At 41.3% G+C, this 18,903-nt stretch overlaps 1 protein-coding gene and 1 long non-coding RNA gene across 10 annotated transcripts in view; both read right to left on the minus strand.

Moving 5' to 3' along the window:
- The window catches only part of INTS6 (integrator complex subunit 6), a 107,150-nt gene extending 98,280 nt beyond the window's left edge, over window positions 1–8,870 (minus strand). For 5 of the 9 annotated variants that reach the window (XR_015137997.1, XR_015137995.1, XR_015137996.1 and 2 more), the window contains exons 1-3: window positions 8,227–8,870; window positions 7,754–7,831; window positions 6,783–6,932 (exon numbers count right to left, since the gene is read on the minus strand). Coding sequence is in view for 2 of the 9 variants with exons in the window: in XM_086329168.1 (XP_086185294.1) it covers window positions 6,783–6,932; window positions 7,754–7,831; window positions 8,227–8,337 (339 nt within the window). In the remaining 7 variants the exon portion in view is untranslated. Of the gene's footprint in view, window positions 1–6,782; window positions 6,933–7,401; window positions 7,652–7,753; window positions 7,832–8,226 lie in introns of those variants that run through there. The other 4 variants (XR_015137993.1, XR_015137994.1, XM_086329167.1 and 1 more) reach the window with 3 other exon arrangements.
- Window positions 8,871–9,880: 1,010 nt separating this feature from the next.
- LOC147361493 (uncharacterized) lies at window positions 9,881–17,066 on the minus strand. The gene is made up of 2 exons (XR_015138018.1): window positions 11,270–17,066; window positions 9,881–10,030 (listed from the first exon to the last, which is right to left on the minus strand). It is a non-coding gene; the product is annotated as an uncharacterized LOC147361493 (long non-coding RNA).
- Between the last annotated feature and the right edge of the window lie 1,837 nt (window positions 17,067–18,903).

An 18,903-nucleotide genomic window follows, 5' to 3' on the forward strand; every position in this document is an offset into this window, starting at 1 on the left:
AATGAAAAGTTCTGTCAATAGATGCAAAAAGTTCAATTTGTTTTTCCAAGAGTGATTATAAAAATTCACTAAGCTTCACACATACTATATATATTTAAGGCGTATCTCAACAAAAAAAGATGGAGGAAAGAAGAGGGATCAGGGAATAAAGACAAAATCCAAAAAACTCAGTATTCTATGGTCTGGGACCATGCTTAAATTAAGCAGATTAATAATAAGGCTAAACAAAAATTAAGTTTGTGTAAAGAAATTACTTCTTTAAAATGAAAGAAAACAGGGAATTCCATGCCAGTCCAATGGTTAAAACCCGACGCTTTAACGGCCAGGGAACTAAGATCCTGCAAGCCACATGGCTAAAAAGAGAAAATTAAAAAATAAAATGGAAAAAAAAACAGCACTGATAATACGTTAGCGTTGATCCACCAAAGGAAAAATATCCACCAAAACAATTCATAAAAGTATAAATTTGAGTGGAGTATGACGACTAAAAATATTTAAGAAAATTAACATAAAATATTATAATCTCCTTACAGAAATCTGTAACACAAACATGGCTAAACAATACTTTTAGTTAATTCTGACCATAAATGACCTTAAATCAATTGAAAATAATCGAATAAGTGATATTCTTTCAGTATTTGTTCCTGGTCTTTTAATTTTCAAACATAATTTAATGTATATAATTTTTCATACATAGCTTAATACTAAATTATTGACATTCTATTGCATAAAGGGAAAATATTCTCTTTGAAGAAATGGAACATATTACTTTCACCTTTTGTACTTTTATTTTCAATAATTTCTAATCAAGAATGCAATGTCTGTTCAGGATGGGGAACACATGTATACGTGTGGCGGATTCATTTCAATATTTGGCAAAACCAATACAATATTGTAAAGTTTAAAAATAAAATAAAATTAAAAAAAAATAAATTAAAGAATGCAATGTCTTTAGGATAGTCTTTTTCATTTTCTTTTAAAACCATCATACCAAGGTGGGTTTTTTCTCTTTTAGAAAATAGATTTAGCGTGTAAAATGATAAAGACAAATTACAGCGAGTTTCAAAGAAAATAAAACCTGGGTCTTGAAATCTGTCATAAATTACCACCTTCAAAATTACTGCTCAACAGGAAACAAATCATAGCTATGTTATACTACTTTGAGCTCAGTCAAACCTTATTAAAATATCCCTTGATTTACCCAATAGATGCGCTCCTCAAAAGTTCCTTGCAAATCAAATGTGTTTAAGTATCATCTTAAACGCACTAGGGGGAGCTCCCTATTTGAAAGAATCCTAAAACATGTGCTTTTGTCTTCTGAGGGTTCCTTTTCTAATTTACATTCCTATAAAAGAATGACTTTCTGACTTATCTACTGAACTATATTCATCCAGTTTTCATTTAACACTTAAAAAATCCCATCCTTTATCCCATGCTTATCAACTATCATTAAGACAACTTTGATCACATTATATTTACTTTTCACACTGCTTCCCTTAGGAAGCAATACAAAGCTCACTCCCCCCCAAAATAAATATATTTAATATGTTACAGATTTCAAAGCATGTAATAAATATCAGCTTTAAGTATCACTAGATTTTTATCACTGTACTTTCCAATTCAACAGGGAAAAATAATAGAAAACTAGAGGTAAATAATTTATTCAGGGGAGAAAAGTATGTCTTGTATCTACTGAGCACTTCATAACTTTTGAGGTACATTTTACCATATCTTCCCATTTCAACCTCTCATTGACTCTATAAGGGTATAAATAGCTTCATTACTGGCAATTTGGGAAACGAAGAAGCAGAGGCACAGGGTAGTAAAGTGACTGTCCAGTATGACAGAGTAATTCAATGTCAAGGTCAGATTTTAAATTCCATTTTCACATTCCTAGCCACTGCTCTTCCTTTACACAATTACAGATGGAGAAAAAAAACATTTAAACCAGTTTGATTATAGAGGGCCCTATCCCATCAGTAATTATTGAAAATAATTTCAGTGACTTTCCAAGACCCTTCAAAGCGGAGGACAGTCTCTTCAACAAATGGTGTTGGAAATATTGGATGTCCACATGCAAATGAATGAAGCTGGACCCTTACTTCCCGTATCATACACCAAAATTAATTCCAAATGGATTAAAGACATAAATGTTAAGATGTAAAAGTAAACCTCCTAAAAGAAAATACAGGGGAAAAGCGTGAATACATTGGATTTGGCAATGATTTCTTGGATATGACACCAAAAGCAAAGGCAGTAAAAGATAAAGAGGAATACATCAAAAATAAACGTCTGTAAAAAGGACAATCAACAGAACAAAAAGGCAACTCATGGAAGGGGAGAAAATACCTGCAAATCGCACATCTGATAAGAGGGTACTATCTAGAATATTTAAAGAACTCCCACAAATCAACAACAGAAGAAAGTAACAATTAAAAAATAAGCAAAGGACTTGAACAGACATTTCTCCAAAACCAATATACAAATGTCCACCCAGCATATGAAGAGATGTACAATATAAATAATATTAAATAATTAGGTAAATGCAAATAAACCAATAAGATAACATCTCAAACCCATTAAAAGGGCTAATATTAGAAAAAAGGAAAATAGTGTTATCAAGCATGTGGAGAAATTGAAATCCTTGTGCACTACTGGTGGGAACAGTAAACAGTGTAACCTTTATGTAGAACAATATGGCCTTTTCTTAAATTTTTAAAACACAGAATTATCAAACAATCTAGCAATTCTACTTCAGGGTGTAAAGAACTGAAAGCAGGATCTCAGGAGACACTTGCACACCATGTTCACAGCAGCATTACTCACAATGGCCAAAAGGTGGAAGCAGCCCAAGTGTTCATCACTAATGCACAGGCAAAATGTGGTATGCACAGAGAAAACTTAAATGTGGTATACACATACAATGGAATATTATTTAGTCATAAAAAGAAATGATACCCTGATCCATGCTACAACATGGAATACTCTATGATTCCATTTACAGCAGGTATCTCTAGAGCAGTCAAATTTATAGAAACAGAAAGTAGAATGGTGCTGTTCTTTGACTGCCAGTGGTTGGGGCTAGGGGGAAATAAGGAGTTATTGTTTTGAAAGGAGTTTCAGTTTTGAAAGATGAAAATGTTCTAGAAACTGGCTTCACAATAACCTGAACACTATGAACACTACTGAACTGTTCATTTAAAAATAGTTAGGATGGTATATTTGCTATTACATGTTTAAATTTAAAAAGCAGGAAAAAAAGGTTCAGGGACTTCAGCACAGAATGTTCAAGGATAATAATCTACTTTCTTTTGAAAAGATATCTATAGGTCAATAAATACCAAACTACTGTTTATACATTTCTCGGTAGACTAATGGAAACCAAAAACCCAACTGGGAATCAAGTTTTCATTACTTCACCTACCAGTGTTAAAAGAGAAACCTTTATTACATACTACCCGAGAACTAAATGGGTACCGCTTTGGTGAAGAGAAAAAAGCAGTATTACTAGAAATCTACCTGAATTATCTGCTTCATTCACAAATAGCTCTTTATGCTGAAGAATAAAATTGGCTGGCATTATTCTCCCTGAGATTCACTCAATTTGATCTTGTCTAAAAGCCACCATTTTTCAATGAGGTAAACACTTGGAATAGAAATCCCTCAAAAAATTAAACACATATTTTATCTCCTTTTATGTTATTATTCAAGGGTTGTCTTCACCAAAGGTATAGAGTAGAAGGTACCATTCTAAGTCCTGGAACAACAGAATCAGTACTAGTGTATTGAGTAGCAGGAGTGTGGAATCAGTCCAGTGACAAAAATGATGAACTGCAGGTCAGAGTAATATTTAGAAGCTAAACCTAACTGGAACCTAACTTTAACAATGTTGAAAATAATAGAACAACTTGCTAAAGTATGAAAAATAAACCAATCTACATATGAAATTTTAATCAAATATACATGTCCAACAGATATTAAGGCCAGATCAAATTTTCAGTGCCTCTTAAAAATTCAGCATTATTTGAAACCCTAGTGAACACATGTTAAAAAAAAAAATTTATCACATTTACCTGCAATGATAGCAATTGACTAATTGCTAAATAACTAATTTAGTTATTACTAAAATTTATAAGGAAGACTGACTACACATCATCCCATGAGTATAGAAATATCAGCAAATGGTACTAATTGTCAGATTTATAAGGACTTCAACATGCAAGGAATTTATTAGTGAGATAGCCAACGTGCTTGAGAAAACATTCACGAATATCCATTTTTTTCCCAGCCACTTTAACCTTGCTGAAGCCCTGCAAGTTCTTACTATACTAATAGCTCAACATGTTTTATTTTTAAGTATGTTAATGCAACAAATAGATATTAAAAACTCTTGGAATTGACTCTGGAAACCTGTATGTGCACGTATGTGGGTGGGAGGAACGTGTGGAGGTATCTGTATAAATATGCAGATATATATAAACCCCATTTAAGTGTTTTAGGAAAACTTTTTCAGAAGCTTATATAAAGTTTTCAGATGCTTTATAAACTCAATGTGCCCTTTCATCTAGCTCACCTTTTCTCATTTCCTTCAACTACTGAGATTATACAATAGTATTTAGTACTACGGGCTCCACAGATCCTAGGACAGAGTATGAGAGGGAAAGTACTTAATGTAGAAACACTGAGGTTACAGAAAACAGGTATTCCACAAAAAATAGGCAGAAATCTCACAAAGAAAACATGAACTATTCACTATTAAATATATGAGACACTCAAAATTCTCGATCATTTGTCTTTTTTAACAAGAAAATATATATTTAAATCAGCAAGAAAAAAACCTCATGATGAAAAATAGCTTCTGAAAAGACATTTTCTTCTAATTAAAAGACTACTCAATCATCATTTTCATTTGGAAAATTATGGCTTCGTAAGTTACTTTAATGCTAGTATCATTTTTATGTGCCGACTCAGGATATTACTCCTTGCCTCTTCACTTATTCATCAAAATAACTAAAAGGCATAATCTCTACCCCTTGTTGAATCAATAAATCCTGACATTCAAAAACATCCTCATCTCCAGGCTCTTCTCTTGGTACAAGTGGTAAGAGCACAGCAGGACCACATTCAACCTCAAACTTGCGTGAACTTTACAGACAAGAACGTAAGTGCTCCCTGGTGGAAGGCGACAATTGTGAAAAACAAATATAGGTTTAAGTTACAAATGTCCTCAGCCTCTCCATGACAGTTTTTTCCAAGGAAACACCTAAAAAATATTTTTAATAGGAGGTAGGAAGTAAATATGTCTAAAAGTCTTTCCCACTTATGAAATGTGATACAGAAAATTAATACTCCTGCTATACACTGACAACCTAACAACCAAGTAACAAGTATATCTAATAATAAGGAAATAAGGATAACCGAGTAAGGGCAGGTTTCTTATTTGACTTTGAACTCAAAATTTAGATGGAGACCTTAAGCACTAAGACTGCATAGTACTACAGATAACAAAGGAATCTGAAAGGGAAATAAACAAACTGAAAAGTTCATGGCAAATCTGCCTAAATTACTAACAGTTGAAACATAAAGCAGCATAGAAAGGGGAAACAGATTACTGTATAAGAAAATACACATTTACTAATTAAACAATGGAAGTACAATTCCATAAAAACAGAAACAAACTGGCTCCAAGTTGAAATGTATACTTTAAATGCAATAGGACTACGTTCAACCATTTCCAAAGATGTTCAGGCAATGAATAGTCATCCCTAAGAACTAAAGGGTAAACATTTCTAAAACAAAAGAACAATTCTGCTTCTATATAGAAAAAAAAACTAAAAGCTGTAGTTGTGGGAAGAATTTCCCTGAAACTTGTGAAACTAAGGAAAAGTGTGGCTGATGGAATTTGTGAAAAGAATAAAATGTATACCAAAATGTGTCACTGTGGTAATAGTGCTCTGCACAACACAGAACCTGTCATCCTTTACTTCCTGGGCCAGTTACCCAAAAAAGTGTCATCATGGACCACCTTGCATTATCCCATAGTGACCATCATGTGATTTAAGTATCTTGTCTCATCTTCAAACAGCTAAGAGCAAGAGTATTAGAGGAACTGGGGGAATTCAGGGAGAAAGGAAGGGCTCTTTCAAATTTTCCAACAGCCTCTCTTCCAAGGGTTGGGAGTTTAAAAACAAAATTCTGGACCTGCCATTTAACTCCAGAATGATTTCAGAATTCTTCCTGCAGTGGCTTAGCGGACACACTTCAAAAACTGAGAAATCTTAATGTACTCAGCCAGTACATTGAAAATCTTTTCACCTTTCAGAATTGTTATACAACACGGTTAAACTAAGCCCTTTTGCAACAAATAGAATAATTTCCTCTAACATTTTAAGATCATTTTAATTAACTAGTGTGTGTCAGTCATTGCAAGGGTTGCAGTTGCCAGTGGGTAGGCCATCAGAGAAACAGTGTGGTGAAACAGGATGTTTTCCTTTTATTTCCTGAGTGAACTTTAAGGGATTAAAACTAAATTTATGTCAACTTTATGGCATTCAGATTCAAATTCTGAACCCAAATACATTTTAAGAAACAAACAAACAAAAAACCTGAGGGCTATAAAACCATATACATTGTGGTCAGAATTCCACTTTTGTATTATGTGCATTCTGTATTTTAATCTGCAATGTTTCATATTTGTATTTCACGGTATATAGCTTTTGGACTGGGCTGCTTGTCCACAAAAAGAAAAATTAACTGTGTTTCCACCTTAATATTCAACCTACCTGCCCATAGTTGTCTATGCCAGTTACTAATCTATTTAAATTTAATAAATCAAAAGCTGTCCTTAAGGATTGGCCAAGAGTCGTAAGTCCTTCAGCTTGAAGGTTTTTCAGTTCATTCATAAACGTTGCATGGTTTTCTTTCCATCCGGCCTGAAAAGAAAAATGTGAGAATTTCTTTTTTTCATCTTTTAAAGGCAGGTACACATGGACGGCCGTTAACAATCTGCCGTTCACCAAGCAGCTGCTCGACTTTACTGTATGGTTTGGGGTAAAGTGTCAATGCCGTCTCTCTGTTAAAGAAACTCTCTTCCAGAGGTGGCCGAGAATAAACCTGCTGGCTCTACAGCTTTCCGTGGCTACCAGCCTTAATACTTCATAACTTTCCGGGGAGATGCACTCCCCAACCTCGTGCCCAAAAATCCGGGGATGCAGAGGTACTGGTGGAAAGCAGAAGTGAGCAGCACTTCCGAAGTTCACCCGGAGCTGTCCCACCGGCCCCGCGGCCCTCTCGGGGAGAATCCGGAGACCCGGCCCCGCTGCACCCCACCCCACCCCTCATCGCAAGCCCCCCGCCCGCCAGCCCGCCCCGGCCTCGGGCCGATTCCCCTTTAATGCAAACCCGGGCTCTGCACGGCCGGGCCCGGCTGTCACTCGGGCTAACTTGAATAAATATCCCCCACAGTTCATTGCTGCCGCTCACGCCGCGGAGGGGAAATGTCGGCCATGTTGATCGCCGCGCCGCCGCCGCCGCCGCCGCCGGGCCGGGCTGGGGAGGGGACGGCGGTGGCCCGGCGACTCCGCGCCGCGCCGGGACGCTCCGGAGCGGGGGGAGGGGGTGGGAGCCCGCAGGGGAAAAGACCTCAGCGCCTAGAGCACGGCGGGTGGGGGAGGGGAGCATAAGGAAGGGTGAATGGGGGGGCGGGGAGGGCGAGAGAGGAAGGGACGGGGAGGGGGAGGGCGAGGGCTGTTACCTTGATAGCATAGGGTGGCTCTTCGAAAGTGACCAGCATATACCTGTCTCCTCGGCTGGCAGGGTCCCGGGCACGGAGCTGAGGGAGAACGGGTGGAAAACGGGAGCAGGAACAGGGCGGGCGAGAGGGAAGCACACAGGCGAGGTTAGCAGGCGGAGAAGGGGCGCTCAGCGGCCCCGCCGCCCCCCCCCACAGTTACCGCACACGCCGCGGCCGCCCCCACCCCCCAACACACACACACACCGGCCCCCCCCCCAACACACACACCACCCGGGGCCGGAGCCCGGGCCCTGGCCGAGCCCGGCTCGCAGCTCCCGGCCGCCCGCCGCCCGCGCGGTGGGGGAGGGGGTCCCCGAGCCCGGCAGCTCCCGCAGTCAGGTCCCCGACACCTCCGCCTCGCCGCCCTCCCCCCAACCCCTGCCGCCCGCGGGCCGCCGGGCTGGGGTCGCCCCCCGGGCTCGGTCGGTCGGTACCTTCATGAAGGTCTCTACCGCGCCTTTGGCCGTGTCCAGGTAGGTGGTGCCCAGATGGCTGCGCTGGTTCATAGAGGCAGACGTGTCTATCAGGAACAGTAAGATGGGCATAGTGCTGGCCGGGGACACCGGGGCCCGAGGTGGTGGAGAAAGAGGAGATGGTAGAGGTGGAGGCGCCGGTGGCGGCGGTGGCGGCGGCGGCAACCGCCGCTAACGCGGGGCGGGGGAGCGCGGCCCCCGGGAGGAAAACACCGTCTGGGTCTTTCCTCCGGCTGCGGGGAGTTTCTCCCCCGATAGTTGAGAGGAAACTCCCCGGACCCAGTCCTCCCCGTCGTACCCCCGCCTCCTCCGCCTCCTCCTGCCTGCCTGCCCGCTGGGGCGGGCGCCCGGCCGTCTGTCTGTCGGTCCGTTCCCCCCCCGCCTCGGGGGTCCCGTCCCCGCTCCCGGCCCCTGTGTGTGTCCCAGCGGGAGACGGGCCTGGCTCCCTACCCCACCCCCGGCGCTGGGAGTGGGGACCTGGGAGCTGGCGAAGAGGGGAGTGGGCTGAGGGGAGATTGGCCCTGGGGCTGTTGGGAGAAGTTTCAGGGACTCCCTCCGCACCCCGGCGGTGTCACCACTTTCTCAGCCCCTCTCGCTACTGAAGCGCTTTTCTCCCTCACACTCCGGTTTTAACTCGGGCAGGGGCCGCAGAGGCTCCGCCCTCTGACACGTCCTCTGCCCACGTGACGCACCGCCCCGCTATTCTATTGGCTGGCCCCTGGCCTCTTATTAGCATATTCAAACAGCTCTGGGGCGGGGAAAGCTTGGAGGCCGGCTCCGGGAACAGTTATGGAGCACGCGCAGAGGCGGGGCGTCGGGTGCGCGCGAGAGCGAGCGCGAGGGGCGAGCAGGCGGGCCGGCCGACGCGGAGGCGGGCTCCGGGAAGGGGCGGAGACTGACCACGGAAGGTCCGTGGGGCGGGGGCTGCGTCGGCGCGCCCAGGGCCGGCGCGGTTGTGAGTCTGCGCATCAGGCACGGCGGCCTCTCCTTGGCTGTCGGAGGTGGTAGGGGTCGGGGGAAGGGAAATGGAGGTTGGCCTCAGCTCCTCTTCCGAGGTCTTGGTAGCAAACCCCTTCCCTGTGGGCCAGCGAGGAGGGATGAGTAGCGCGATCAAAAGCCCGGGTAGGAGTTAGCGGCAAGCCCGCGGTCGCCCCCCAGAGGAGGGCTCTGGGCCGGCGGTCGTCGGAGGAGGTTCCTTGGCCCTCGGAGGGCCGGCCCCGGCGCGGGCGGGGCGGGGGAGGGGAAGTGAGAGGTTGTTTATGACCAGGGACTAATCTCCGCTAGTCACACCGCTCCCGCTGGGGAGTGGGGACCACGGGCAACCCTCGCCCGCAGCCGCGCTTGGCCCTGGGCAGCGACCGAGGGCGAGGGCTGGACCTGGCCAGTACCCCTCTCGTTGCAGGACCCACCAAAAAGGATACAAACCATTTTTTTCCCCCTAACTCAGCCCTAAAAGGACAGTGGGGAAAGATTCACCTATCGATAAACTGTTTATTGCCCTTTTTATACTGGGAGGGAAATAACCCGTCTTACCCAAAGAAGTAACCTCTGTCAAGCCATATTTACTTAGAGCCATCGAATGTTAGTTTTCAGAGCTAAAAGGGACGCTGGCAAATCATAATCCATTACTCTTTATTTACTTGGCTGCCCAGGTGACACATAAGATTGGTTCTGCATAACCCTTCCAGTGCTCTTTCACATACACTGTATCAGGCTCCATCCAGATACTGCATGAGGGAAGACATCCTCGGTTAAAAACCAGCGCCTGTCATCAAGCCAGATGACATAATGAATCTTAAATGTCCGAGGAAAAGTTTCCTCAAATGTACTAGTCGACAGTTTGACTTAGGGACATACAACCCATATAAGACAAGACTCCCCTACTAGCCTTACATTTCTACCGTTTATTCTGAAATTCTTAATTATTTGCCTACTGGTCATTGAAATAAATTGTTCCTATTACTGTTAACATGAAACATGTTTTGTGGCACTTTTTTTAAATTTTGAATTTTTTAACTTGGACTTTTACTAACATTTAAGATAGTCTCTGAACTTTTGTTATAGTAGGGCTAGTTCAATAATACACTGTTCTGTGAGTAGGTTCCACAGAAGAGTAAAGTATTTTTAAGAGATTTAGACCACAATAGAGAGATTACATCCAGTGTTTACTAAGTGGAGTTAAAAATGATTAAAATATTATTCCTGCCTTCAAAGAACTTATGGTTTTTCTAGAAAAATATAGCCCATATATTATTAGCTACTACAGAACAGAAAGTGATTAGATACTAAATAATTCAGAAAAGAGAAAATGTTATTTCCCTGGGGAAATAACATTTTCTAGGGTCAGTAGGTTTAAGTGGTCCCTTAAAGCAATGTTTCCCAAAATGGAATCCTAGACCTGAAGATAAAGAATTAAGAGTTCCTTGATACTTTAAAATTTTTGTTTTTATTTTAATGACAATATTCAAATTGTTTTATAAGTCACAAAAACAAAATTTTTTTCAAAGTGATAATTTGCAACTGAAAGAACTCTTGATAGAATTTGTCCCCAGTTTTCTCTGTCAGTGCTTTTCAAACTGTGGTCTATGGATTCCTGCCTGTCAGAAAATGTATTCTCTGGAATCATAAGAATTTTTTTTTTACATTTCTCAGATTTGAGAAACACTGCTTTAAAAGATTGATAGGATTTGAATATGTGGGTAAAGGAAAAGAAGCTTCTGATGAAAATCCCTTCTAGACATTGAAAATGTAGTAAAGAAAGGAAGTTAGCACAGCACTGACAGTGGCTTCTTGGGGAACAATCAAGTTCAGCTTGGGCTGGAGCATCAGATACAGGAAGAACAGTATAAGATCCAGAAAGGTGGGTCAGGTCCAGAGGGTCTTTATGCCAGGCTAAGACATAGAAATTTTTTTTCCATATAAATTGGAGTTTTTAGTTAGTACAAAGTAGTGTTTGAAAGGAATCAAACTAGAGTGAAGTAAATGAGCATGTGTTAATACTGACCTTAGCTATTACTGTTATTTGCAATCATTTCCAATGGAGCCAGCATGGTCTTTCTTCCCCAACTCCATGGAGTTGGTCGACGGTTGCACTAGGGTCATAGCGGAGGTATACGATAGACCTGGGATTAGACACAAAGATCAAGAGAGCCAAGTCCAAGGAGCCAACCTGGGGCATATAACCAGAAACTACCCTTATAGTGGCACCTGAGATCAAAGACCAGGATTCCAGTTGAGAAGCCCAGAAGTATTGGACGGCAAAGCCCCGAGTAAAACAGGAAAGAAATCAGGACATACATAGACAGCAAATCAAAAGGCCACCTGAAACCAGGAAGCATTGACGAGTAGTCCCTAGACAAAACTGTGAGAAGTAGGCCAAGTTTATTCTTAGTGACTCTGGTTGACAATTAAGCTGTTAGTTGATGATGGCTTAAGCCTGTGGTTCTGGGCCAGAACACGTGCATCAGCATTATCAATAGAGCTTAAAAATAATAATGAATGTACCAAACCCCCAAGCCCAGAGTACAGTGATACAGGAAAACTGCGATGAGCCTTCGACACCTCATTTTTTAAAAAGCTGTTCAGATGAATCTTAAATAATGCTGATTATGAACTATATGCCTAAAAGTATAAGAATAATGTATGTGTCTAGCCTCTAGTAGTACTCAGTAACTAAAAATTCACATAACCTTCGAGTATTACATTATCTAAAACTCCTAAAATCTGCAAACTAAAGGGGAAAAAAAACTATAAATGTGGCACCAATATAGACAACAGCGAATTTCATCATATGCTTATTTAATTGTTTGAATTCAACTATGTTTGACAAAAATGTAAAATGAGAAAGCAAAATAATGCCAGAGACTCTCACTGTTCCACTCTGTGAGCTTAGGCCTTGAAGGAAGCACAGATGGAAACATGAATCTCTTCTTCACCTAATCTCTGTGATTCTACAATGTGATTCCAGAAAGATTCTGGTTATATGTAGGCTTATATCTCTAAAACAACCCATCATATGCAAGCCAACTATTTCATCAGACTCAACTGAAGAAACTGAGCTCTTGCAACGCTAGAGGGGAAACTAGTTGGAGTAGTATGTGCTAAACCCTGTCCTGGGGCAAGCTGAGGGATTAGGAAAAATTTTTCTGGGAGGACATTGGTTGGAAGAAGTATGTGGGAGAAAACATGGTCTTTGCTGCTGTTTTTAAAGGAATGCTGCCCAAATGCTATGGCTCCTGATTTAAAAGGGAAGGAATAAATTATACAAAACCCTTAAAGATTAGTGACTCTGGCTTAAACAATAGCCTAAATTGTTGAAATGGAGCTATTCTAACAGAATTAAGAACTGACGAATTATATTCATTTGTAGGAGCCAATCAGAGCCTTTTAAATTATTTTAAAACTAATTAAGCAGGGTAACACAGTTAAAAAATAATGATGTGCCAGTGACTTGGCTTATGGTATCTGGATGTGCCATCTGAGCAGAATAATCAGATGAACTTAGTGTTCCTCATATGTAACCTAACAAAGTTTCTTTTGGCTGTCTTACCATTCGTTTCCTCAGTTGTCTGCTTTACTCTTTGAGACCACAACAGTCAGTGATGTTGAGAGTTTGAGAACATCAGACAAACGTGAAGTGATAAACAAAAAACATCAGATGTGAAATTATGCAGCAGAAAGTATTTGAAAAGTATTTGAATAATACATATATAAGGAAATTTAATTTTGGTCATCCTAATTTATGATGTTATATAATACCAATTACATAATTGGTATTAATCCTCGGGGGCCGGAGGGTGGTTGGAATGCTACTAGAGACTACTGTTAACAAGAGGGACTTCCCTAGTGGTCCACTGGCTAAGAATCCTCACTCCCAATGCAGGGGGCCCAGGCTCCATCTCTGGTCAGGGCACTAGATCCCACATACCACAACTAAGACCTGGCACAGCAAAATAATAAAATTTTTTTAAACGGAAATTAGACCTTTCCAACGAGCAGTGTTTCACAGTAATAGCTGAAGACTTAGGCAACTCAAAATGAGTATTGAAAATGAACATATCCAGAATGAGAATTAGAATCACAGTGGAACAGTTTCTCTATCAAAGGAGCCTAAAACATAGCAGTAATTATGTTTACAGATAGATAATGAAAATACACTCATAAGTCAGCAGACCCCAGATAGGATACAGCAAGACCTGTCTTAGAGGATTGTTTTAGAAATGCAAGATAACACACCATATTTTATCAATTCTGAGACACCATGGGTTCTAAGACATGGTCTTATAACTGAGTAGATGCAGGCAGAATCATGATACTGTGAGATTAACTCCATCTTGTGTCATGTAAAGTGAATATCAAACGAATGGTAAATATAAATTCTAACAAGAACCAACAGTGTTTATTCAGTCATTGGTTCAACCAATATTAATTGAATATGTGCAGGAGCCAGAAATTTAGCAGTGGATAAAACAGAAAGGAAAATGCTTGCCCTTATGAAGTTGACATTCTAGTGGGAGAGGGAGGCAGTAAACAAGGTAAGTATATGGTACCTTCACTCTAACTGCAACGGAGGAAAAATAGAGCAGGAAACCTAACAGTGTAACAGAAGGGGGAGGGCTGCAGCGTTGGACACGGAGAACGGGGAAGACATACTGAGAAATGACATTTGAGTAGAGACCTGAAAGAAGCCAGGGGCAAAGCTGCGCAGGTATCCAGGGGAAGACAGAGTTTAACGATTTACCTTACTGAAAACATTTATGGTTTGAAACAGTTAAGGTCTCATCTGTTGGTAAGTATGCTTTGCTGATATACTTAATAAGTATTCTTATAACAAGTAGTATTAATAAAAACTATTCTTGGCTGATACTTAATACATTCTTACTAATAGTACTGCTCTAATTAATTATAATAAAAATTCTTTGTTCATATAGGTTCTCCTTGACAGGCAGAATATCAATTATTCATTAAATATTATTGAATATTATTGAGAGATTTATCTTAAAGTTGACAGGTACTGTTTCAGATTCTAGGGATTCCGTGTTAAATGAGATAGATCTACTCCCAACCCACACAGAGTTGCCAGATAAAATATAGGACCCAAGGTTAAAATGGAATTTCAGATAACACGTCATTTTCTAGTATAATTATGTACCTAATATTATGTGGAGTATACTTATGCTAAAAAAAAGTATGTTTTCTCATCTGAAATTCAAATTTAAGTAGGCATCCTGTATTTTTATTTGCTGAATCTGATCTCACTGAACCTACAGTCTGACCTTCTGGAAGCAGAGATGAGTAAATAAAATTAGTATACAGTGCACATGCTGTATAACCTGGGAAGCCATAAAATGGAAGACACTGGGACTCCAAGGGTGTGGAGGAAACCTGCCTGCCAACCAAGAACGTTCATCCCTAAGAGCAAGAAATAAACTTCTCTGTGCTTGAGCCATGTGTTTTGGATCCATTTGTCCCATGGTCATTTTGTAACACTGCCTACCCTAATTACCCTAGTGGTCATTCCTGAAATTGACTATCGTGGTCAGATTGACTCCAGAATCAGAAGTTGTCATGTAATGTACCAACAATTAATTTAAAACGTAAGTAAACATTTACATTTTGTAAATAAACAGGTAAAAATACTTGTACTGTAGTCATCATTCTCTCAGGTGCTGGTTTTAAAAAACTGGGGTGCCTGATGTGGGGTACAAACCCTTCAGTCGCTCAGTCGTGTCCAACTCTTTGCGACCCCATGAATTGCAGCTCGCCAGGCCTCCCTGTCCATTACCAACTCCGGGAGTTCACTCAAACTCATGTCCATCAAGTCGGTGATGCCATCCAGCCATCTCATCCTCTGTCGTCCCCTTCTCCTGCCCCCAATCCCTCCCAGCATCAGGGTCTTTTCCAATGAGTCAACTCTTCGCATGAGGTGGCCAAAGTACTGGAGTTTCAGCTTTAGCACCAGGTCTTCCAATGAACACCCAGTACTGATCTCCTTTAGGATGGACTGGTTGAACCCCGTTACAGTCCAAAGGACTCTCAGGAGTCTTCTCCAACACCACAGTTCAAAAGCATCAATTCTTCAGCGCTCAGCTTTCTTCACAGTCCAACTCTCACATCCATACAAAACCATAGCCTTGACTAGACAGACCTTTGTTGGCAAAGTAATGTCTCTGCTTTTATATATGCTATCTAGGTTGCTCATAACTTTCCTTCCAAGGAGTAAGCGTCTTTTAATTTCATGGCTGCAGTCACCATCTGCAGGGATTTTGGAGCCCAAAAAAATAAAGTCTGACCCTTCACTCCTCAGGAATAAGCACACTCATTCCTCTTTTTTCCTTTTCACTGCAACATTCCCTCCTAATCAGAGGTCGCTGCGCCAAGGGCGGGATTTACAGTGAGATTGTATCTCAGCCTTTCCTACCTGCTTCAATGTGGTTTCTCTCCGGTTTGCCTCATGTGAAGGGTTTGCTTTGCCAGTTTTTAGGTTTTTTCAGAGGAAATTATTCTAAAAACAGCTGTAGATAGGTTGTGAGGCAGTGAAATCAAGATCTTCCTATGTCACCATCTTGGACCAGCAAATAAAAATACAGGATGCCCACAGTCGTCATCCTAACAGGGCTCTAAATCTGAGTATTTTCAAGGCAGTCATGAGGGACATAAGAAAATTACATTATTTGATGGTTTCCCTAAGCAACTAACGCTGTACATTATTTCCAGCTACTAAAATATTATACAATTTTTTTCTTTCAAACAGTTGTAGAATGTAAAGACAGGTATTGTAGGCTCCAAAAATTACAAAAAATACGACATGATTTCTGATTTCAGAAAGTGTAGGGCCTAGCAGAAATAAAGACAGATAATACTAAGCAGAATATAATTAGTGCCAAAAGTGCAAATAGTATCTTCAATTGAAGTGAGAAATTCATTCAGACTAGAGAAGAGGAAGCATTTTTTTCAAAGCTTTACGGTTTTCTATCTTTATTTTTTTTGTTGTTCAAAGGAATTTGTCGAAAATTTACAAAATGCAAAAATAACAGAGAAAACCAGAAGTCACTTTTAATCTCACTACACAGATATAGCCACTGATAAATTTTAGTACATATCCCTTCCTTTATATTTTAAATAAAATTAGGATCCTTTACGTATATTTTTCTAGCCTGCTTTTTCTCCACCTGATATAATGTGGGCATTTTCCACTAATGTTTTAAAATATGACTTTCAATAAACGCACAGTATTCCATCTCATGGATGTATCATGATTTATTTTCTTATTACTAGATATTTTATTTCCAGATGTTTTAGTTTTATAGATAATTCGTCACTGAACAGCCCTAATCTTTGTAATAATTCAACAGCTATTATTTGAACACTGTTGCTGCTCTGGATGTTGGAGATATGTTGGTGAAAAAACAGTTCCAAATTCTTTCCTGCCAGGGGGAAAAAGAGGAGAGACAATAAATATGTAAACTCTGTGCCTTGTGAGATGCTGATAAGTACTCTGGAGAAAGATCAAGCAGGGAAGAGGAATAAGTAGTGGGGCTAGGTGCTTGTCTTTTAAACCCGTGCAATAGAGATAACTAAAACATGGAGTAGAATTTGATAAATGCCAAAACAGATACAAAATGCAATGAAGGACATTACCTAGTTGGTCAGGTCAGGAAAGAGAAACCCCTCAAATCAGCAGAGAACAAGGTAGACACCCAAAGCTACAGCAAAGAGAATTTCTTTTTTATAAAAGTTAATGACATACTAAAGTGAAGACTGAATAAAAGCTGTTAGATTTGAGGAAGCCACTGTTGACTTTTATAAGGAATATAAAGACAGAAGAAATAAGATGAATTAGATCACGGGGGATTTTAGTGAATGACTGAAGGCAGAGAATATAAACTTCTCTTTCTGAACTGAAAAAAGAGGATGGGATGTTAAGCTCAAAGGACCGAAGAGAACATTTATTTTAAAGTGAAGGAAAAACCTGAACATGTTTTTAGGTAGAGAAAAAGCAGGGGTAAACTGAAAGTGTGAGAGAGGTCTGAGGGTGGGGTAGGTGTTAGCAACAGGAAAGGACAGGCTCGGGAGCACAGGTGGGAATAACAGGGCATGAAAGAAGGTGCACTGACTTCTCTGAGACCAGAAATAATGACAAGACTGTGAACCATGCCCAGCCCAGTGCTCAGTGCGATGGTAACTGACAACTGGCTGCCCAGACATTTGGTCAAAGATTCCCAGTGTATGTGAGCGTGTTTTGGGATGAGAATATTTGAATGGGTAGCCTGAGTTAAGTCGATTGCCCTCCCCCAAGTGGGTGGACCTCATGGAATCAAAGACCTGAATGGAACCAAAAGGGACACTCCCCTAGGAGGAAGGACCTCTTGCCAGACTGCCTTGAGCTGGACTTCAGACTTTTCAGTCTTCCGGCTCAAACCAAAACACGGTCTTTTTGGGTCTCAAGCCTGCCAGTTTGGGGACTAGAACTGCACCATGGGCTCTCCTAGGTCTCCACTTTGCTGACTGTGGATGTCGGGACTTCTCAGGCTCCATGATCCCCTGAGCCAATTCTTTAAAATCAATCTCATTCTCTCTCTCTCTGTCTCTGTCTCTCTGTGTATGTATATATATGTGTGTGTGTGTGTGTGTGTATATATATATATGTATTTTGTGTTCTGTTTCCATTTGTTATTCCTCTGCAGAACCCTAATGTGCCAGTTCAGCCTTCAACTCTGGGCAATAGTGAAGGATAAGGAAGCCTGGCGTGCTGCAGTTCGTGGGGTAACAAAAGTGGTTCAGGACTTAGCAACTGAACAACAGTGTGCCAGTATATGGCAAATGTTTCGTCTGTGTTGAATGATAAAATCAATTATAGAGAAATTCAAAGGAAAGAATAAATACTGAGGGAGCCATGGGAAATGGATGGTTGCCCAAGCCAACCAGTGATACTGACGGCCAAGTAAACACTCCAGGGAAATCCCTTCATTGGCTGCTGCTGCCGCTTAGTTGCTTCAGTCATGTCCAATTCCGTGCAACCCCATGGACTGCAGCCTGCCAGGCTCCTCTATCCATGGGATTCTCCAGGCAAGAATCCTGGATACGGTTGCCATGCTCTCTCTCCTCCAGGAGATCTTTCGACCCAGGGATTGAACCTGGGTCTCCTGCATTGCAGGCAGATTCTTTACCAACGAGCTACCAGGGAAGCCCTTTCATTAGATAATATGGACAAGCAAGCAGATCTTCTGAGCTCTTCATGGGCAAGGATTCTAGAGGGCAGGTAGTCAGCCTCTAGGACATTCAACAAGCATTCCTGTAGGTAGTCAGAGCTCTGAATCAGGAATATGAAATCAAGGGAATGGGAAGAAAACAAGCATTTCATCAACTACTTGTGCAGGCCCTCTGCTAGCACTTCCCATGCCTGCAAGATGAGTGTTCTTCCTTTTTCAGAAAAGGAAACAAAGACCAAGTAATATTAATTAAGATAATCCAAGGTCACAAAACAATAGACTCAGAACCTGGATCTGATTCTGGAGGCATTATCCAGGGCAAGCCTGACAGTTGTCATTGACCCGTCTATGGGAGTTGGGGCTTAGGGACCGGCTTCCAATCCCTGTGCAGACTGTAGGAACTGGGATTGTTGTTTATCTAAGTCAT

Source organism: Bos grunniens, chromosome 12 (genome assembly GCF_055505025.1).
Source record: "Bos grunniens cultivar Pamir isolate PY7600 chromosome 12, Bosgru_T2T1.0, whole genome shotgun sequence".
NCBI lineage: Eukaryota > Metazoa > Chordata > Mammalia > Artiodactyla > Bovidae > Bos > Bos grunniens.